Source organism: Delphinapterus leucas, chromosome 2 (assembly GCF_059928025.1).
Source record: "Delphinapterus leucas isolate spDelLeu-1000000601 "Yukka" chromosome 2, BTC_Dleu_Yukka2, whole genome shotgun sequence".
NCBI classification, from domain to species: domain Eukaryota; kingdom Metazoa; phylum Chordata; class Mammalia; order Artiodactyla; family Monodontidae; genus Delphinapterus; species Delphinapterus leucas.
The window spans coordinates 15,405,581-15,429,588 of NC_143130.1; the positions used below are offsets into that span (position 1 = coordinate 15,405,581).

The following is a 24,008-nucleotide window of genomic DNA, read 5'->3' on the forward strand; positions in this document are numbered from 1 at the left end:
TGAACCTTAACTACATATTAGGAAAAAAAAACATATAGAAGACAAATGAAAGAAAATATGGAAATAAAGAAAGACATTGTTTTTTCTCTTTGAAAGTTATGGAACAAGGAACCACCATATTTGGGCAATAATACAGAAATACAGAAAGCAGTATTTTTAACATAGAGACTACTGATACCACAAGAAAAACTGCATGATAAGGTTTAATTATTAGGATGTAATATACACAATATAATATTATGAAGATAATCACCCCACTTTACTTTTTATATGTTCTTTTTTTTCAAAGTACCTTTTGCTTAAAGTAGACTTGAAGTTAAATATAGATAATTTTTGCAGTTTCTAGTGGCAAGTGTGTGAATTCATAAGCAGGAGATTGCCCATCTTCAAAGATATCCAGATATGGATACTTTTCAGTACCTCTTTAGTCAATTCAAGTGGGTTTTTTTCACTTGAGAGACAAGAAAGCCTTCTCTATGTATGCAATGTAATATAGAACAGAACTGTCCAACAGAAACAGTGAGTCACATGTGGTTTTAGAATTTTTAGCAACACATTTAAAAAAGTAAAAGGAAATAGGTTAATCCTTAGTAATACATTTTATTTAACCCCATGTTCCCCAAGTGCTATCATTTCAACATATAATCAATGCACCAATTATTAATGAGATATTTTAAAAATTCTATTTTCTTTTGTACTCCATCTTCGAAATGCAGTGTGTATTTCACACTTAAAGCACATCTCAATTTGAACCAGCCACATTTCAAGGATTCAACAGTTCCGTGTCACTGGTGGCTATCATATCAGACAGTGTAGGCTATAAAAGAAAGCCTTTTAGTCAGAGAGTTCAATATTCCAATCCCCCTGCCCACTTACCCTTGTGGCTTGGTCAAGTTTTTTAACCTTTCTAAGAATGTAGTATCCTCTACATCACAATGTATTAAAAGGATTAAATAAGATAACAGATGCAAATCTTTTACCGTTTCTGACTCTCAGGAAACATTTAACATATGTTAGTTCTCTTTTTCTAAATCCCTCTGAATTTTCTCCTTATTTTTTTTTGAAAAAAAATCCTTTTGTTTGGATTTTCGTGAAGATAAGAACAACAACTATTCAACATCCATCCACAGCCCTTTAGGAAACAGCAATGCAGGCACCCTCATTCTAGTGGCTACACAGAAAAATGCCTTTAACTTATAGCACCTTCCCACCCTTGTAACTCCTAGGCTACTCTCCACTGGTTCCTGGTTCCTGGTTGATCCTTCTTTGAAGGCTCCACTTTTCCTTATTTTCCTCACAGTAATTAACTTCCCAGAAACTATACAAGCTTTTTATTTATAATGCTTGATATTGATTTTCTATTCCCCTCTGCTACAGTGTCAGCCACATGACAGCAGAGGTACTTTTTTGATTTATTCAATATATATTCCAAATAACTGGAACAGCAGCTAGCAAAAAATGGGCTCAACGACTATTTGTTGAATGAATGAATGACCGAAAAAACATTTTTCACCATGCCAACGTAATTCATTTTATTTGTGCATCACGCACCTGTAGAAACTCTTCCATTTAGTCACATGCGTTTTTAAAGGGGTGGCTGAAGCATGACACAAATCCGAGCTGTTTTCCTTTAACACTCTTCTCAGACTTTAATGTGATGATGATGACGATGAAGAGTAGTAGTTGTATGTTAGCAATTAACTTCCCTTGAAGTATCCAAAAAATTTCCATTTTAAGCAGAAATTTGCTGTGAACCGGTATCATAATAAATTCCAGTGTATTGTTTAAGGATCAGATAAAATAAAAGAAGTAGATATTTACAAATCATATACTTTGATTCTCGGAGTATCATTTGAAAATCTAGTGAAGAGATTATTCTTATTATTGTTTTCATGTCTTCATTTCTACCTTGTGTACAAATCCCTTAGTGTTTTCTGAATATCCAGTTCTTATTTCATGCTAGATGTCATATTGCCAGGGCTTTTTCACTTAAGTTGCATTCATATTTTTGGGGAACTATTTTTAAAAACATCTTTATTTTGGGAAATCGCAAATTTATACTGAAGTATAAAAAACAGTCTAATGAAATCCCATCTACCCAAAACCTAGCTTCAACAATTTCAACCCGTGATCAGTCTTGTTTCCTCTATATTACCACCCACATCCTCAATACCACTAGATTACTTGAAAGTAACCCTAAATATCAAATTACATCATCTTTATATACTTCAGTATATATTTCTACAAGATTAGAACTCTTTTTTCATAACTATTATATCACATTTAAAGATGAACTATACTCCCTTACTATAATTAAACATTTAGTCAGTAGGAAACATATTTTATATGTTAATACAGATATAAGTATATTTATTGGGACATATATGTACACATGGGAATATATATGTATTCCCAACTTTTTATATAATGTCACACATAGAAATGATTATACTCCTATAGCATGCTGCAATAAATGGAAGAGGGTAATTGCTGTTTGTTTTCAAATCAAAGCCTTGCACATGGGCATCTGATTGGCAGCTTTCATCCTAAGCACATGACAAGTTGGGTGATACAGGACTCTAAAGGCTCAACAGTAAACAAACAGAGCAGTAGCTTTCTAAAGAGCGATGAGAACATATGACAAACGTCTACTACACCGAGTTATCTATTTCCTCCAGGGATAACTGTTCTCTTTTCACGTCCCTATCTTTCTCTTTCATGACATTGGTTTTCTTTAAATGCCTGGTAATTCTTGGTTATCCATTTCAACTTTTTTTTTGTTTTTTTCTTAAATTTTTATTGGAGTATAGCTGATTTACAATGTTGAGGTAGTTTCAGGTACGCAGCAAAGTGAATCTGTTCATACATATACATATATCCATTCTTTTTTAGATTCTTTTCCCATATAGACCATTACAGAGTATTGAGTAGAGTTCCTTGTGCTAGACAGTAGGTCTTTATTAGTTATCTATTTAATATATAGTAGTGTGTATGTGTCAATCTCAATCTTCTAATTTATCCCCACCCCTTACCGCCGGTAACCATAAGTTTATTTTCTACATCTGTAACTCTATTTCTGTTTTGTAGATAAATTCATTTGTAGCCCTTTTTTAGATTCCACATATAAGTGATATCATATGATATTTGTCTTTCTCTGCCTGACTTACTTCACTCAGTATGACAATGTCTAGGTCCATCCATGTTGCTGCAAATAGCATTATTTCATTTCAACTTTTGAATGAAGGCCTTTGTTGCTTAGTATATAGGTAACAGGAAAGAATTTCCACTGCTGTTATACAGAACTGTTTCCCCACCAAGCTCTCCTTTGATTGGAAGAATGAAGAGAAGGTGCTGGACAGGTGGGTTGGGCATGTAGCCACATAGACGTCCCTATGGGGCAGTAGTTCTCAACCTTGGATACACATTAGAAACTTATGGGGAGTTCTTAAAAATCTTGCTGCCCAGGCCACAACATTGACCAATTAAGTCAGAATCTTTGTGGGGGTATCCAGATATTAGTACTTTGTTTAAACTCTCCAGCTGATTCTAATATTCAGCCAAGATTGAGAACCACTGTCCTTGGTTGTGAGACCAAGGGGTCGGCAGGCATGCAAACTGCAATGCTCCAATTTTTTATTCTTGGACAGAGTTATCTTTCTTTACTTCCTCCTGCAAACCTATAGTGTTGATCCTGTGCAGCCCCATGTATGACCCTGTCTCTTTTTCCAGGATCTAATTATCTCATGATAATCCTTTCCCAGGCAGGCAGATGCCCAGTTTTCTTTAGATGACAGTAGTCTGATTTTATCCTGGGAGAAAAAGCTACTTCTGTGAGCAGTTGTGTTTGAAACCCTGGTCCTGGCAGGGAAACACGAAGGGTGGGGCCAGGTTCCCAGCTCAGCCAGGTGTTCTGAGCGCTGTTCCTCAGTCAGTTACTCTCAACAATTCTTCATAACATTTCTCGGTATTTGTATTAGCTCGGGCTGACATAACAAAATACCACAGACTGGGTGCTTAAACAATAGAGAGTTATTTTCTCACTGTTCTAGAGGCACAAAGTCCAAAATCAAGGTGCTGGCAGGGTTGGTTTCTCCTGAGGCCTCTCTCCTTGCTTGCAAACGGCCACCTTGACTGTGGGTTCTCACAGGGCCTTTATGCTGTGTAGGTGCCTCCTGGTGTCTCTTCCTCTTTTTATAAGGGCACAAGTTCTACTGGATGAAGCCCCCAAATTTATGACCTCACTTGACCTTAAAACCTCTTTAAAGGCCCTTTCTCCAAATGCAGTCACATTGGGGGTTAGGGCCTCAACATCTGAATTTGGGGGGGGGACACAATTCCGTCCAGGACAGTGCTTTTGATTTTAATCTTAGAATATTTGTGTAGCTTCCTTGGTAAGATCTACAGTGAACAATGTTTCCCTAGGATGGGATTTCTGCTGTCTTTACTCCATTCATTATGATCCCATCAGCTTTTTTTATTCCCTTCTAGAATACCTCAAACATTTCTGGTCCAAGGATTGGAATTTTAAAAAATGTGTTACAGTACAGTTATTATCTCTTTCTGCATGTGTATGTATGTGTGCATGAGTGTGTGTGGACATGATCAAAGTGAATGGTCTGATAAACATGTGATCGAGGGCTGGCTTTTGTGTATAACACACCATATCCCTGACCAAGCCTCCACCCTCCCTACTCTATCAGAGACCAGGGTGAGATGCTGATATAAATCTAGAAGGAATAGAGGTTAAGTGGCCCCAAATATGGATGTTAAGGAGATTCAGACAGAGCTGTATAAGGACGAAGGAAGATAGTGATGTTCTGGGAACGGGCTTGGATGAGGCTCCAAACACCAGGGGTTCATTTCTGGCTTGGTCACTCAGTATACAGGCTCAGAGAAGACCTTCAACTTCTCTGGTTCCTCATCTCTAATGTAGGAATAATAACATCTGTCCTGTCTGCCCAATAGGAAGTACAGTTATCACCCGTTAGCCTGCAGGGCTCTGTCAACCAAGTACCAAGTAAGTTCTGTCTGTTGAACACTTAATACTTTAAACTGCTGTCATACACATTAGAGCATTAGTGTCACTAAGATTGTTTGCGGGTACTTTTTGACCTTGGGCTGTGAACACAGAATTGCACAACAGTAAGCATGTGGGTTATATCAGGCAACATATTCCATTCCAGTTACCTTCCAAACATTTACTTAATTCAGTTCCCAACACATTGTGTGTGGTGTTTAGTAGGCACTCAGGAAATATACGTTGCCTTAATTAATCCAAAATATTTGCAATAAATACAGAAGGAGATAGATCCAGGTCACATGAGGCCTACACAAGTATTCATCAAGTTTAAATGCTGGAGAGAATATAAAAATAGCAAAAGATGTGACTTCTGCCCTACCGGAGTTTACAATCTAATTCTGGAGATGGTTAACTTATTATAACATTAAAAAGAAAATAAAGTTACGAGGGAAGGGAATAAAAAAGAGACAGCAGCCTTTTGAATTTTACCTCTGTTAATTCATGTCACGCAAATGTCACTCTTGCCATTAAATCCCGTATATACTAATCCCAAACACTATTTATTCATGTGCAGACTGGAGAGTGGATTAATGCTTGAAGTTTCTCTCTACAACTTTGGCAATGGCTCCAAAAAGACTCATAAACAGGCCTGCGATGGGCATTGAAAATGCCCTCCTTATGTATCTAATGCTTCATCTTGGTAACAATAAGTGAAAAGATACATAAATGCAGCTTTAATTAACAGCGATGTTGTGATGCTTAGAAACAGACTATAGGCTCTTTGAATCTGCTGGCCTTCTCATAAAGAATTTTGTTTTTCCCAGAAGGTCAACATTAATTAATGTCCTTATAATCTATTTAGCAGCCCATTGTCTCAGTGATGTCTAAACAAGTTTAGTGAGCCCTAGTGGTGTAGCCAGGATGATATAATCAGAGTGCTTTGAAAAGAGCACTCTGCAAAAATATACTGTCTTGTGTAGTGATTAACAGGGAGGATAATAAAGGATTCTGTCAGAATGATTAGTTTTCCTTATCTGTGGATGACATTACTTGTATACCATATTGCATAAATAACCAGATGGAAAACTTTTCATGTGGTCTTTAATGAACTCACACAAGCTATAAAAGTTCAAAAAAAGAAAATAAACACAACTATTAATAGTCCTTAATTGTTGCATTAAAAGGTATCCATAGATTACTTATGCTTGTCTTTTGGGACAATGTGTGGAAACTTTCTCATGTCCATCAATTATACTTCTACTTTTTCTTAAACTGAGCCTACGATACTTTTTGTCCCATTAGTAGTATTATACAAGCAGACATGCTTGGTAATTTTCAAATATTGTCTTAGGAGAAGGAAAGATTGCAAAGATTGCTGCAGATGTTATCAAAAGAACCCGCCAGTATTTGTTATCCAGATGTTACTGTCTGGATCTTAGTAGGAAATAAATATTGGTTTATTTCTTACAGTTTCTCAAGGAACAGAAACTAATATTTATCCTCAGGAACTATCAGAAAAGTAAAAAAAGTTCCATCTAAATGTATATTGATTACTGTGATGTTTAATATTAGGAAATAATTTAAGAATTTACCATTAATTTTATAAATTATGGTATATCCAACAAGTAGAATACTATGATATAATAAAAACTATGTTGCTAAACATATTTCATAACATAAACTTGTTCGCACTATGTTTTTTAAATTACTAAATCAAGTAGAAACTTTCTTTTTATTGGTCAATATGTGCATTAAGGAAGAATGACAGGATACACAAATACGAAGCTTAAAGGTGGTTATATTACTCTACTGGAACAACTGGGGTTTTCTTTTTTCTGGTTATTTATATTTTTAAAATTTTAGAAAAAGATATATTACTCAGTAATGCAAAATTGATGAAAAGAAATACTGAAGAAAAAAATAAATATTAAAAGAGTGAAATACAATAGTTCAGGCTTTTTAAGGAGTAAAACTTGAAAATATCCACCACATTTTCCGCACACATAAATGTGCTACCATCATGTACGTTAGAGTTTCTTTTGAGGTGTGATTCTTGGTTTCAATTATTTTCTTTTTCTTTTTGCATTTATTCCTCCTCTCCTCTACCCCAACCTTATCACCCATCCAAGTAATTCATGTTAATAAACGAGTATGTATCCTTTTTCATCCTCTTTTCCACGTTCACGTAGTTATTCTGGAAATATCTAGGTATGGAGTTATACATATGCACAGATGGGGGGGCAGTCATTGTTTGTTTTAGACATATTAGATCACACCATATAATCATTTTGCATGTTGCTTGACTCCTTTTAGAATATCTTTTGGAAATCCCTGCAAATCAGCTGTATGGCACTAAACTCTTTTTAGTGGCTGCGTGATATTGTGTGTTGTGGATGTAACCAGTTATGTTGGCTGTTCCTCTAGGTTCTTAATTTTGGCCCCTTGGGGATAGTTGTCAATTTCTGAAGACATTTTGAGTTGTCAGCACCCGGGAGAGGAGTGATGCTGGTATCAAGTGGGTAGAGGCCACGGGTACTGCCAAGCATCACACAGAGCACAGGGCAGCCGCACAACAATTAATTAAATTACCCAGAACATCACTAGTGTCCAGGCTGAGTCACCCACCAGGCACACTGTGATCTCAGGGTGTTTGGCACTGGCTGTCCCTGGGGCTGGAACACTCTTTCCTTAGGTACCTACCTGTATCACTCTCTCACTTCCGTCAAGTCATTTTTCGAATGGCATTTTCTCAGTGCAGCCTATTCTGACCAGCTTATTTAAATTGCCATCCTCCCCCAACCCATCCCCTGGCCTTCCGGATCCTACTTCCTCTATTCTTTCTTTCCTCTACTTCTAACAGGCCATATAACTTATTTACTTATTATGTTTATTTATTATTGTTTCCCTCCGTCTAGAATGTGAACTCCACCGTGGCAGTGAATTTTGTCTGTTTTATTCACTAATGTATCCCCAGGACCTAGAACTGTGCCTGACACTTAATAAATGAATAAATAAAAGAAGAAAGGAATGAATAAATGATTGTATGAATGATGCATGTTCATTTTATTTCTCATTTCTTTCAACTGCAAACAATGCTGACGTAAATATCCTTACACACATGTACTTATGTCTTGGTCCTTGTATTTCTATGTGGCCAGAATGCTTTCCAAAACAGAAAATTTCCCATAACCATTAATGAGTATCCTTCTGTTCCCCCCACTCCATCTCTCAATCATCTGTAAGTGGCTTTTGAAAATCTCTTCCCATCTGATTATTTTAATTTGCATTTTTCTGATGAGTTGTGAACTTGAGCATCATTTAATATATTTGTTGATTATTTGAATTTGATCATCTGTGAACTGGCTAGGCAAATCTTTCCTGGTTGTTAAAATTGCCATTTCTAATAAGTTTGTGAGAGTTATCTGTATATATAGTCTACCTGTAATATGTAAAGAAAAAAACTTCAAATCTATTATATGCCTGTTGATTTTGTTTATGAAATATTTAGATCATAGCTATAATTTTACATCTGGGCTTTTGGAAGTTTGATACTGCCTTTAAATTATACATAGTTTACCCTATGTTTTTTCTTGGTAAGAGTTTTATTATTTTAATTTGTTAGATCTACATCTTTAATCCATCTGGAATATATGTTGTATATGAAATATATAGAAGAAAAACTGGAATTTAATTTCATTTCCTTCCAGGTGGACAACCAGCTATGCCAGCATCATATTAAATAATACAACGTCTTCCCACTGAATTGGCCTTTGTTGTATACTAAATCCTCCTAATTACTTACCTAAGTGTCTTGATTCTCTGTCCTGTTCCATTAACCTATAACATGGTGTATACTAATCCCATTTTTTTTTAAGGGAAAAAAACTTGATGAAAGGCAGAAAAAATACAACTTGACAGGTCGAAAGGAATAGAAATATTCAATCTGAAGCTGAATTAGGAAACAGCTTTAAAATAAGAATGAACATCCATGCTGTAATTGAACATCATGATATTTTATCCCTAAGAAAAGTTTTGTCCCTAAGAAAAGTTATCACTGAAAAAAGTTATTTTTAATTCCTAAGAAAGTTAGATTCCTAAGAAAAGTGTTGAGTATCAGGCAAGATTTCAGGGTAAAAGTAAACAAGAATACAAGCTTCCTTCTGCTCTGACTCTATTAATTGGAAAACCATTTAAGATTACATTGATCTCATGTCACAGGCAGGAAGCAAAACTTGTTCAGTTTGCTGATGCTCATTCTTTTTATCACCACTTACCTTTTAAATCTCTGCCCCTGTACTTCAGAGGGTCTGGAATGAAATCGGTGGCAGGCTAGCGATCATCGTGGCAGCATGCCAACTATATACCTTTGCCTACTGCATGCATTAATCTGAATGTTCCCTACTTGTCCCTGCCCCAACTGGGGGCTTTAAGGCCACCTTTAGGGCAGGGTAAATAAAATCTGTGAGTCCCTTAAATAGAGTCATTGATTTCCTTGCGTGGCAATATCAGTTCTAGGTCTATTAAATAATTCAGGGGTTAAATGGAAGGAACTAACTCTCTTTTCATAAAGGCTATTGAGCTCTACCCCCACAAAGACATAAGGAAGGTGCTCTGACATTCACTCAAATAGTTAAAGCAAATTTCCAGCCCAGTGGACTACGTGGCCTATCTCTACTGCATTTACCTGGTGTGTGATCAAGGTCTGGACTCAATGCTTCAGTAGGAATTCTGCTGCCAATGGCCCAATCCAAGTCATCTTGAGAGTCTTGAGTAAGACTGCAAGCTGTGGTCCAGCTTCCTGAAGTTATTTCAAAATTGCAGCTTCCTGTTGTGCTTGTATACTGGCCTAAGGAAACAAAAATATTAATGGAATGTTGTAGAAATGTATGTCACACTTGATATTATACTACATTTGCGATGATTTAAAATTAGTATTTGCATACTGTTTATTTAAAAATTTAAAGAACCAGGGTATTTGCACTCATTGGAAATATCAGTTGTACACCGAAACTTTTTTTATCACAGGGTCTAGAAGCAGTGCATGAATACTGTCATTTAGCCATTAAGGATTTACATGGATTGACTAATAACGTTTTAGATGATAGATAAAACTGTATCTACACATGAACAATGTACAAAACATTATGATAATATAGATTATTCAGGTCAAATAAATCAGTATCTCCAGTTGTCTGGCTGTTTAACTCCTTCCCTCTGTCCACTCTGGTGTTTGAACAGCATCGACCATTACAGAGGAAAAATCATTTAACTAGAGAAAAGGTGCCTTTGGTAGAAGTAGTAAACCATATGGAATGCAAACCCTCTCAGCATTCCACACCCATCACCCACGTACAACATTTCAGAGCCAGTCACTAAATTATTTCTCACTAAATAATGAAAGAAGTTCTCTTCTAAAAGTATTGATTCATAACTCATTAAAAAACTAAGTTGTTCACAATGAGAAAAATTACTAGATAACTGATTGTCTACGACCTAGTCATCTGTGAAAAGTGCCTTCATAATACCCTGATACTGCCTTCATTTTTCTTTAATTTTCTTTTTGCATAGCAGTTATTATTTTCGAGCATTCACTGTAAAAACTGTGTTACAGAGACAGAATGAATTATTGGATGGTTTAATCAGTATGAATCGACTGAGATTGTCATTGACTTTTTTTTTTTTAGAAAGATGAAGTTTGTATTATTTTTAACGTTTCTTCTCCAGATGGTTTCTTGTTCATAACTTTTTCTTAACATAAAACTATTATTAGCATATATAGAAACTTTGTCAGCAAGGAAAAACTTGCTGTTAAAATGGATGCCAAACATTTGGCAAAACAAAGCTTTAATATTTTTATAGAAAATTTTCTGGATCTCTAAGAGTATTTTCATAAAATCTCAGCATTTTACTTCTCTGGCATGATTGCATCTTATCCCTAAAAACTAGAATCGTTTTTAATTATATACATTTCTTTCATTCATTCTACATGACTTATGCTCCATTGGTTTTTATATACTTATTTATGGGCTCTGTATATCCTTTTTATGCCATGCTTATACACAGGTTTATACCATGCTTATATAATGTGGATAAAAGTGAGGAATGTGGTTCTCCAGGTGTTTAGTTAACACAACCGCAAACATGTGGAATCTTCCAATGTTACAAACAAGACAGCCATTGTGTGTTTGTTAGAATGATGTCACACACAGGTTCTACAGTATTTCTGTGTAACTGACTCCCAGGCACATAGCCCCTACAGTAATTATTCTTCTTCTATTCTCTGTGACCACTCTTGTCCTTCCTCTTCCGCCGTATTTAATAGATGACTTTGCCATTGACTCTAAAGATATCTACACAATCAGGATTCATTCTCTTACATTTCAGCCTCTCTAACTCAAATTATATCACTTTTACTTTTCCCTTTTCGAGGGTTAACCTTGGTTTATGATCTCAACTGCTTACCAAACACTGTTATTAGCATTCCACAGCTGCATTTATTTCAAAGTTATACAACTTTTCCACATCTTTCAATCACACATTCTCTATTAATTCCTTTCTTACATTGCAGAGTTAGTTGGGGTGCCCCTCCTGTTAAAAAATTACATAATTAAAAAAAAGTCTCACTCTATGTATCTTCACTCATTCTTTCCCATAGCCTTTCATACTTTTGTGCAGATGACCTACAAATCTACAGCTACAATGAAATGCAGGTGTTTATCTACAAATGTTTGTTGAACATTCCACCTGGAATATGCAATTATCATCTCAAAACCAACAAGCCTGAAATGAACTCATCATTTATCCCTCCAAATGGGTTCTTCTCTCTGAGATTATTGATTAATTTCATAGCATGAATCTTCTCTCTCTTTCTAAAGATTCAAACTATGAAGTTATCTTTGATTCTGCATTATTTATTTCCATATCTAATCTATCACCAACACCTATAGATTCTCCCTTCGAGAACTTGTTTAGTTCATTCCTTTCTTTGCAGCTCCATAGTTCCTGTTCCAGCTCCATTGGTTCAAGCCCCTGGTTTATGTTAAGAGCTTCTTTCTTTAGTGTAGCCTTCATCCTATCAACCTTATACACCCAAACCACATTATTAATCTTCAAGACTGCTCTCATGTTATTTCCCTTGCTCGAAATATTCAGGTGTTCATATTATTTGAAAATGCCCTCAAAACCTCTAGCCTTGAATACAATAACGTTTCTGTTGATGCAATGCTTTTTTAGCCTGAAATCTGTCTTGTCTCCAAAACTGCCTCTACTTCAATGAAATCTTTCAGAAAAATTTCTTTTGAATAAAACTGACTTTTTTCAACTTTTATGTTGAAGTACTTCTCTCTCTCTCTCTTTTTTTGCACATGTTCTCTAGCAATTCGATGCTCATTTGTCAGTCCTTCCTTCCCTCTCTTGTTCAGGACAGAACTGCAGTTTTATCTAGGAATTCACCTTCTTTCACTCAGATATTTGTTTGAAGAGTGAAACGGCCCCCTGTAACACCAGAGGCAGCTCATGGTTTATCTAAGCAACCATGATGCGATGTTCAAACTTCCCTTGTCTTGAGTGGTTTAAGATAGTCTTGGGATGCTTTTCTAGACAATGAGACTTACTAGGGAAAAGACACCTAGGAAAAGGTTTCTTTATTCTTAAAAATAAATCAAAAGGAAGAAAACCTATTTGTCCTTTCTCAGGATATCATTGCAAAGATGCGATGCTTGGGACTAAAGAGATTCTATGGGGAGCTGACTTTATAAGAAAATCCATTATCTGAAGATGGCAGAACATAAAAAATGAAGGAGGGCATATACTTCTATAAGTTTGATGACAAAAGTTACTAAATTAACCAACTCTAGAGCTCCCTTGCTTTTGGACTTCTTGCTATTTGAGATAATACATTTTCCTTATTGTCTGTATCACTTAGAGATGCATTTAGTTTCAAGTAACTGAAAACCCAAATAATAGTAGCTTAAACAGCTACTATTCATTTATCTCAATTAACAATATGTCAGGAAGTTTAAGGTTGGCACTGTGACTGTGGTTCAAATGTGTAGTTGTGAAGCACATATTTTCCATCTTTCCTTTCTGTCATCTTGCCATCCTCATGCTCATTCATGGTTGCAAGATGATGCTGCACCTTCCAGCGTTGAAAAATTCAAATATTCAAGGCATTGAAAGGAGTGGGAAGAGGAAAGAAGAAAAAAGCGTTTTCCTATTCTGGTGCTTTTTCTTTTTGAAAGGGATACCTTCCCCAAATTCCCACATATATCTCACTGGCGGGCGAGTGCTCACGGGCGGCTACAAAGAAGTTTGGAGGAGATGGTACCTGTGGCTGGTCATAATGTTGACCTGGATAAAACTGCAGTTCTGTTTCTAAGGAACAAAAAGAAATGGATAGGCAACAAGCAGGGACTGCTATGATGTCTACACCTGTCAAGGTTGGAATTTCTGTTACAAGTGTATTAATTAATGTACCTTCTCCATTCCATCTAGCAAATAATACTCTTTCTTGAATGTCCAACTTCTGTACTATCTTTCTCTTTCCAGATCATGTCAGTTCTCAGGGTCTGTGTGTGTGTTTTATAACAGTAATCATAGTTATTACTATTCGTTTGGCAACTTATTACTTCTTTATTTTGCACTGCCACCTTAATTGTTGTTTACTATTGAACTACTGTAAACATTTCCATGTGATCAGGTATTATTATTGAACTGCATTATATAAGCTGTGATTCCATACTAATTACTGAATGATAGATGATATGAAGACTTTGTAATATTAATATTTCTTGATGATTAATATGTATCAATATTTTCAAAATGGCTATTGCTTTAGAAAAAATATTTTCCAAATTGTGATCTTTATTATGATCCCTTGAACGGATTCAAAGTATTACTAACATTGTTTTAAACGACTGGCACTTTTCCACTGGTACAATATTCAGCCATATTGTTGTAGGTCGGTATAAATATTAATCAACTCAGTATATTAAAGAGATGGCTCCATAATTAATTATTTTTAATTCTCACATCCACATAGCAACCTTATTTTGCCATACCATGATATATAACATAGAACTATTAAACAGTTTCTCCTCACTGTGAAATGCCTTTTTGGAAAGCTGCACTGAGAAGGATTTTGGAGAATCTGGGTACAGTGGGGAAGAGTGACATGACTGACTAACGATGTTTATCACTGTAAGATGCAAGAGAGAAAGTACCCATCCCATTCTGCGCAGCCCTAGCCTAGAATACAAGGCACGCTTACTACGTGTTTTAGGTAATAATTTCCTCCATGAAAAAAAGAGCATATTTTCTAACTTAACTGTTTCTTTTAAAAAGAATTGATCTTATTTGTTACCAACCATGCATTTTTGCAACAAGAGGTAGCAATGCAAAAGAAGATTTTATCTTTGCTCATAACCTAAGGTAAGAATTTAGTCACGAGGAATAGCTGCATTTATTGTCTGATAAGTATAAAGGACATGTAAATAAGGCATTCACAATGACTGACAAATTTCAAGAGAATATAAAAATAATGGCATGGAAGAAGCTAACATTAATCCTGAAAGACTGAACAAATATATTCTTTACATTATTTCATTTAATTCTCAAAGCACTCTGTATGTTATTATATGTACTATATAGATAAGGAAATTGAGCCTCTGAAAATTTAAATAATTGCCCAACAAATGATGGTCAAAGTCAAAATGAAGACTTCAGTTTAATAACCCAAAGGTCAATTGTTTCCTTATATTTCTCCAAAGGTGACTTTGAAAATGTTGTAATTTATTCCATCATCCACGATAGATTCTCTGCCTGCAGGAATCCAGCCCTGATGCCTCCAATATTTCCCAAAGACCATCATATAAAATATTGATGGAGTCAATTTGCAGCATCAATAAGTCACCTGTATATCTCTGTGTGCTGTGCAATGTTCCTTTTGGAGGTGAACAAAATCTATGAAGAAGTTTTAAGAAAAGTGACTATTTCATTTGTCAACATATTGCTTTTATTTTAATAAATTCAAATACTTCTTGCAGTTGTCCATCAGAGTCATGGGTAACACTAACAGACATGGATATGTAACTGACTTCAGTTTCTGATAATCAAAACTGCCTTTGTGTGTTTTATATCAATACCTCAAATAGCTGTGGGAAAAAAATAAGAATCATATAAGGTACTCTGAGAAGAAAAATGAGTGAAGCAAAAAGAACATGGGCAGCATTCACATTTGAAAAACCAAAACACCTGTAACTCTTTCTGATGTTTTTAGGTCTATTTGTATATTTCATATACAGATGTACATACACACACACATATTTTTCTTCATATGTACTCCCCACATAAGCTGTGATAACCTTATTCCTGATAGCACTTGTTACACTTAAAAAATAATCAGGAATCTTTTCATTTACTAACTACCTTTTCAAAAAGCAAAGAACATTATATTTAATGCATTTTTCCCTGTAGGTGTTTTCTTTCCACAGTAGAAAGTGAATTTCTGAAGCCTAACACAATGTCTTGTTCATTTTTATATACCCAATGTTTAGAAAGTTGTTCCTAGCCCTACTAGGAATAGGAATAAACACAAGAGTATAATTTTTATATAAACTTTTCAATATATGTACATTTTTACATGAGAGGAAGATATTTACTGTCTGTAATAAGTTTTCTATATGCATGTGATAGCTGTCCTTCTCACCCCACTGGATTATGTATGTCAATGCCATCATATTCAAATTATTTTTTCTTTAGAGCCTTCATAAATCTGGCCAAGTTTTTAATGTTTTGCTGGTGATTATTAAATGCTCTATTTGTTATGTCTTGTGGGGAAAATGGTGGTTTCAAAATGCTTCAGAGCATTGTTTTAGAACTCCATCGAAATCAATTCCTAACAGTCAATATAAAAAAAAAATATTTTTGGTGCACTTAAAAGAAGTTAGAAATAACACTAGAAAGTATTATTTAATGTATTATAAATTTCATTTGAGAATATATATATTATAAAGGAAATATTTTGTGAAATTAAGATTACAATACTGTAGTATTCAAAATACAGTTTAAAAAAGTGCCAATCATTTTCACTTTCTTCTTTGCTTGACTTAAAATTAAAAGATGGGATGAATGTTGAGGATAACATGCTAAGTAAAATAAGCTAGTCACAAAAAGACAAACACTGTGATTCCACTTACATGAGGCACCTAGAGTTGTCAAATGCATAGAAACAGAAAGTAGAATGGTGGTTGTCAGGGGCTGGGGGTGGGGAGAATAGAGGGTTATTGTTTAATTGGTACAGAGTTTCAATTTTTCAAGATAAAAAAAGTTCTGGATATGGGTTCTGGACGCCCTCTAAGGGAAAAACCTTTCCGACGACACTTAGGCAAGCTGGCAAAAGTGTGAAGCTGTGGTGTTGGCTGCACGATGCCAATATACTTAATGCCACTGAGCTGTACAGTTAAAAAGGTTAGAATAGTAAATTTTATGTTATGTATATTTTATGTATACTTTACCACAATTAAAAAAATAGCGAATGCAAGAAAGAGAAACGAACACTTCAGAAGTAAACATCCCGAGGAATAAAAATAACACTGAGCTAAAAATAAACACTTAAACGTGCCTTGTGTAGTAAGCCTTCCCTGTGCATGTGTGATATTTTCCCACTGAGAAATGGAGTCTATTCCCTTCCTCTATTTGAATCTAGGCTAGACTTTGTTATTTGAATAACCATTAGGAAGAGCCAGGAGGGACATTCTGGAACTTCTGAGGCTAAGTCATACAAACTCTTTGCTATTTTTCCTCAGGCTCTTGGAATGTTTGCCCTTGGAACTTTCTGTGAATGAAGAATGTTGCATGCCACGTCAGTGAACAAAGGACATTGTAGCCGTCAGCCACTGTCCGCCCCTCCCACCCCCCCATGGTGCGCCCTGAGGGAACTCAGGGTAGAAACAACAGGATGCCCGCCATCAAGCACTCACCCACTGCAGCGCCCCCCCCCCCCCCCCCCCCCCCCCCCCGCAAAGGTGCACCCTGAGGGGATTTAGGATGGGAAGAACCAGGATGCTGGCCCTAGATAGCTAAGGTGTATAGCAAAGGAATGACTTCACTGAACACAGTCTCTTGCATCTTCCCAAACACAGAAAAGCACTAAATTCCTTAACTTGAGCTATCTGGTTTTCTTTAATTAACAGTAATCTTTTGATGTTTGGGCTCCCAAAACTCCTGTATATCCTGTCTCCCCCTCTACCTCTTGGGAGCAGCCCCTCAGAGGGATCTGAGAGGCTGCCTCCTGGGCTTAAGTCCTCAGAAAGTCTGCCAATAAAACATACTTCTTAACTTTTAGGTTGTGCATTCTTTTACAGTCGACACATGGTAAAAGTCAATCCCATGTAAGATGTCTGACTAACCTGTGATAGCCCAAGCCACAGGGATTGCCCTGGAGGTTGATTCCATGTTGATCCAGACAGAGAAACCAAAGAGTACACATGTGCCAAACATGTAGGGGATAAAGGCATCTTGGAAGTGATCCTCCAGGTCCAGCTGTACCAGTTTGAGCCATGTGGATCAGAGACAAGCTGCCTAGCCGATTCCTTCCTGAACGAATGATCCACAAAATTGCAAGCGAAAGGAAACTTGTTTAAGGCCACTAACTTTTAGGGTAGTTTGTTACGCTGCAAACATTAACGGCAACAGGCAGCCTGTATGGTATCAAGATTCCATATGAATGCTCATCAATAAGATATATGAAAAAAAAATTCTTTGGATTTAAATATGTGTTCATATTTTGAAATTACACACTTGGCTTTATACATGAATTTAAAAATCATTTGAATTAAAGTTTGAATAAAAAAAACAAAGTGGTTCTTGTATTCCTCTTTTTCCAGGGCAATGTAATTATTAAAATTAATCATTAAACTAGTATTTATTCAAAGTGTTCTTTTTTCACCTCATCTATAAAATCAGTCATTTTTGGGGGAAAAAGGAATGGAATCAGTCATGAGAACTGATGAAGAAATGTAGGCTCTGCTAGTTCCGTTTCTGACAATTTTAACCCTGACTCTGCACACAGTTCTATATAATGACATGATGGGAAATTTTTGTAACATGATTTGCTATAGATTTGTTGCAGTTTTTAGTCTGGGGGTAAAAAGGATGGAAGGGCTGCCATTTAAATATTTGCATAGAGAAGGTGGAAAAATGTATGGTCTATTCTAAATCTACTCTGGTGCATGAGAAGAACATTTCTTCTCAGTCATCAATGCCAATAAGTTACTCTGCTAACAAAGCGAAAATCTGTGCTGAACTGGCAGCATTAGAACAGACAAATACACTTACCACAGTGAGCTTCATCAGACCTATCAGAGCAGTCTGGTTGATAGTCACAGACCAGGTGGGATGCAATACACTTCTTGTTGTGGCACAAGAAATCAGTGGCTTCTGGGCAAATCTCAGAAGTCTCTCCCACTGGGGGGGGAAAACAAAATAACAAACACAAACATCATTTGGTAATACTTTCATCAAATTGGAATACTCCTTTTAGTTCCCACACTATTAGATAAGTTAAAGATTTTAATTGTTGTCCAAGGTAGACTTGTAGACAACTCCCCATCTCTCAGTCCCACCTGGAACTGTTCAGCAAGTAACATAGATTGTACTTCCAAAATATCTTTTAACCAGTCAAGGGCTGACCATCGTCTATTACATAAACCCAAACTCCCAATCAAGGCATTAAAAATATTTTGGTTTTTGGCTCCAGCTTAGTTTTCCAGGCTTATTTTCTGCAACTCTTCTCTTAAGCACCTGCAGGTAAACTATATCCTAGGACTGAGGGCTTCACAAATATGCCACTTGGTCTGCATTTTACCACGTGTTCACAAATGCTGCTTCCTTTACCTGTACTGACCATTCATTCCCTCTTGTGGTCTTGGTGGTCTGTTCAACCTTAGGACTCAAGGAAACAACTTCTCTCTCTACCCTTGTCTTGCCTTTCTCTTTGCCATCCAAGCCTCTGGTTGGACACTCCCTATTTCATGCTGCCTAAGGATACTTTTATTCCTATATTAAATGCTTACCACCTCGTATAAGAGCTGTTTACACTTCTGGCTGTCCTCCCAGACTCTAAGCTCCTTCGACACAGGAGTTTTTGCTGTGTTTTCTTGGGCCTAACCCAGCACCTAATATACAATTTGTGCTTTATAAATGCTGGTTATAATAACTGAAGGCATAATGGTTTCATCTAAAGGGGGCTTAGAAAAGCAAATTGGCATAGAATTTTCAAAGCAATTCACATGTTGGCATATCATTTCAACTGACATGAAGTCTAATGATAATATTTTATAGCTTCAAAGTGATATACGTTAAAGGTCTGAAACTCTCTTTATCAAATTCAACAAATTAAATAAAGCTCAGCAATTCCTTTGTTACATCGATTAGTATGGGTTCAGGATAGGGTGTCTGCAGTGGGGGTAGGTTACTCAAGGTTAGGGAGTATTTTCATGAAGGAAAATAGTAAAACTCTACAGATTTCATAAAAGTGCATTTCCAGAGTCTTTCCGTAGTCATCCCCATAATACAATAGCTAAAACCTCAATAATTTCCAGAAATAATTTACCAGTAAAATGTAGTCTCAATACGAAGATTGAGAGAAGGCATCTAAAAGAAGAGCCAATATTTATTAGATCGTGGGTATCAGTAAGGTGAAGAATGAAAGCTCGTGTTCTTTGAGTGATTTAGAAACTTTGCCACATAATTTTAATTAACACTAGTGAGAATTTACAGTTAACCCAGAGAGCTACGTGGACATTGTTTAGTATGCAAGTCTATGCATTGGAGATTATTTTTCTATGCCATAGGCTGTGGAGTCATAAAATTACTCCACAGAGGATATGGGTTTTGACTTATAATCTAAATAATTGGTTCTTTAGTTTAAAAAAAATGACTGAAATAGACTCCATCTCTAAATGAGGCTTATTACCTTAACAACATAGAATAGAAAAAACATGAAGAGGAATCAAGTCAATGCTTTGAATTATAATAAACTGAGCATAAACCAGAGTATCTATGGTATATGGGTTGCACGGATTAAAAATAAAAAGAGACTGCAATTCTAAGGACAGTAGATCTTCTTTAAGACAAGAATATAGTCAATCAGACTGCTGTTAGCAAAAACAGCATGGTAAATAGAAGAGGAACATTATTTTAGTGAGAATGTCTTGCATGTGTTTAGTCATTTTCAATTTCTTCATTTAGCCAAAATGATAAAGGCAGTACCTATTAACCTGGTCAACAAATATATGAAATGAAAGATAATCTCACATATACTATAGTTAATGATATGAGAATGGAAAGAGCATTGGTGCTCATAAGAGCGAGTTGAAGATGACCTGCTGGCAGAATATGGCACATGAAACAGACTAAATATTTATTTTAGCTTAGAAAATAAAGGTTGACAGAGTCCAAAAGACCTAAAACTAAAATACGATAAATGGAAAAATCCTAGGAAGAAGAAAATGTCTGCAAAGTAAGGTAGCCATAAGAATCTAATATTTAATCCACTAAAAGCACGAGGAACATATAGGACTAATCCACTGTGGATTTGAATACACTGTCCCCAAAGTTAAAGTGACGTCCATTGAAAACTCACATTATTCTCCTTTGAAATAGAATTTACAGTAAAAAAATCCTTGCCCGTATAAATTTGTATTTGGATTAAAACAGCTTTGTGCACAGGATTCATTACATAGAATTAGACATAATCATTCTACAGATTATATTTGTGGACACACACTTGTTTTATCATCTCCTTCAAGTGATGATATTCAGTATGCTCTGGGATTTCAGACAGTAAATTTCACATGTGCACACATTTTTGGCACCTTTATTTCTCATGCAGAATATTACCACATGAAGGACATAAAAGGCGTGATGGCAATGGCCAGACTCCTCCTCACTGAAGACTGTGTTATTCAGGCTCCTTAGGCTGAAGGAGACTGAATAACCATGACCATGTCATGTCTCCTTAGGCTTCTCCTCACTGTGACAGTTTCTCAGATTTTCCTTGTTTTTGATAACTTTTACAATTTGGACGGTACTGGTCAAGTATTTTGTAGGATTTCTATTAGAATTTGATTTTTCCCTCTTATAATTTAGGTAGGATTATGGGTGTAGGGGAGGAAGACTACAGAAGTAAAGTGTTAATTTCATCACGTCATGACCAGGGCACGTACTATGACACAACTTGTCACTGTTCATGTTGACCTTGTCTACCTGGCTGATGTAGTTCTTGTCATGTTTCTCCACTTTAAAGTTACTTTCTTTTTTCTATCCCTTTAAATACAATATTTCTTTGGAAGGAAGTCACTGTGTGCAGACCACATAGTGGAGAGGAGATCTATGCTTCCCTCCTTGAGGGTAGAGAATCTACATAAATTAGTGTTCTTACATATGGGAGATTGGTCTTTTCCCTCCCATTTATATATTTATTTAGTAATTTATATCAATATGGACTCAAGGATATTTATTTTACAATTTGAGTCATAATACAATGCTACTTTATTTTTTTATTGCTCAAATTGGCAAAGGGGAGCTCTTTCAGTTGGCTTCTATGTCCCTTTGACATGCTACCATCAATGTAGCCTTTTTTTTTTTTGCACACTGCTTTCTGTTCTAACACCATAAGTTGCTTCAGCCTTACCTTGTATTTTTCCCAGCCCAGTCCTAAAATCAGCCATCAGCCATTTCTCCAAGCACCCCTGGTTCCTTTTATTGGAGAATGCTGTCGGAAACCAAAATTTGGGTACTAGGTTGCCCCCTGCTACTGGGGTGTCATTGTTTCTATGCTATGATAACTTGAGGAGTCATGCCATTTTTCAATTACAGAAAATGATCAATTTTATTTCTTCAAGTACTATCTTTCCCTAAGTCTCTGTTTTCTATTTCTGGAACTTTCTTTTTTTTTTTTAACATCTTTATTGGAGTATAATTGCTTTACAATGGTGTGTTACTTTCTGCTTTATGACAAAGTGAATCAGCTATACGTATACATATATCCCCATATCTCCTCCCTCTTGCATCTCCCTCCCACCCTCCCTATCCCACCCCTCTAGGTGGTCACAAAGCACCGAGCTGATCTCCCTGTGCTATGCGGCTGCTATTAGAAGTGTTAGATTCACTTATTCTATCTTCAATGTCTCAATTCCTGTTCATATTTTTTTTTCTCTTTACCTTGCTGTGTTGCATTTTGGTGAGTAAGCTCACGCTTATTTGATGATTTATCCTTCAACTGTGCCTCTAATCTGTTTGTTTAACTTTTCCATTGATATTTATTTTCAGTTATAATTTCTGGAAGTGAAATTTAATTATTTTATTTAGTATCCTGCCTATTTTATTTTATGCTTTCCTTTTTCTGTATTATGATCCCAATAGCATGTGGTCCCAACAGCATAAATTTACACTGGCTACATGCATTATCCTTGAAGTTTCAGTGGTTCTAGAAATTTTAATATTAATGTGTTATTTTTGAGTTCTCATTCTCACAGCATGTACTATCCTATGTGTGGTATGGCACAAGTTTTAGGGTTTTGGTTTCATGCTGGTAGCTCCTGTTCTGTTCATTTATTTTTCTTTAATTTTTTCCAAGTTCCTGGACAGAAAACAAATTTCTCTGGGCTTTCTCTGGAAAGGACCAGGCTTTATGCAAGGGTACATGTCTAGTTCTCCTATTCTGATATAGGGTTAAAACTTCCAGTCTCCAGATACCATTTTCTATGTCCAGGTTCCCAAGTCCTTTAAGCCCCTGGGAAGTTAGCTTTCATCTATGGTCTATGTTTGAGTCCCCTCTTTGGTTCTGGAACTGGTATATTTTCTTTTCTTTTTCAAATTTCAGTTTGGAGTATTAACAAGTGCTTTTTAAAGATATTTTTATATGTTTGTAGTGAGTGGAAAGCACATCCTATGATATGATTTTGTTAATTTTTCTGTAGTCTAATTTTCAATATAAATTTAATATTTAAAAACTGTTAAAACCTTATATCATGAATTCTAAAAATAATCTCAAGAAAGTCCCATAAAACAATTTTCTCCAAATCATGCTCCTTATTATAAAAAGAAACCCTCTGAAATTGGCATATATCATTTTCTTTACCTTGTGTTCCTATAAAAGTAAACATATATGAACATTTGAGTGCATTCATTGAAACAGAAACATAAAGATATATTTGTAGGGGCTAGAAGAGGGAACTTTTTCATAAACATAGTTTCTTTTTGTTTGTTAATATATACATTTTCCTTGTCATTTATCTGTTTTAACTTGTTAATAAATCATCTTTGGATAGCTTTTATTGTAGGTATGCTTCAAAAGTTTTATCATTCTAAGTAAAAGTTTCCCTCTAGTTAAAGCTGGTAATACTGGACAGTAAACATTGATTGCTAGTGGAAAGTCAAAATATGTGTGGCCAATGTATTGATCTGAACCTCCATTCTCATGAAAGCTCTGTAGCCTTAGGTAACTCATTTACTATCAATCTCTAAATGAAAACAATGGTAATCACTCTCTCATACAAAGTACTATACCTTTAAATCTAGTGACATCATCCATTTGGTATCTTTACTTATTCATCCTAGAAACATATATTGAACAGTTGTCAGACACCATGGTGGATAGTTCTTATCATCAAAGAATTTATAATCCGGTAGTGAAAACTTATATGTAAAACAGGCTGTTTAGTGCTGTAATGGAAGATATTTAATAGCTTGCTGTCAGAGGACAACAAAATGTAGCCCTAGTTTGCACTGGTGTGTTAATAAATATTTAATACATTTATTCAGCGCTGACCTTTCAAAATGCATATCATCTCAGCTTGTCATGTAGCCAATTAGAAAAAGAGGCCAGACCACTCAGCTGAGAAGAAGCAGGTCCTTTATAAAACCCCATTCATTTCAGTTTCCTTATCAAGTACGTTTGGCCACATGTTGCAAATATGGAAGACTC

The 24,008-nt window shown here is 35.8% G+C and overlaps 1 protein-coding gene across 1 annotated transcript in view; it reads right to left on the bottom strand.

The window, feature by feature from the left end:
* Positions 1-24,008, bottom strand: part of MALRD1 (MAM and LDL receptor class A domain containing 1) — a 587,465-nt gene that overhangs the window by 163,043 nt on the left and 400,414 nt on the right. Inside the window, exons 31-32 of the mRNA XM_089906459.1 lie at positions 18,356-18,484; positions 9,705-9,866 (exon numbers count right to left, since the gene is read on the bottom strand). Of these exons, the coding sequence (XP_089762585.1) occupies positions 9,705-9,866; positions 18,356-18,484 (291 nt within the window). The remainder of the gene's footprint in view (positions 1-9,704; positions 9,867-18,355; positions 18,485-24,008) is intronic.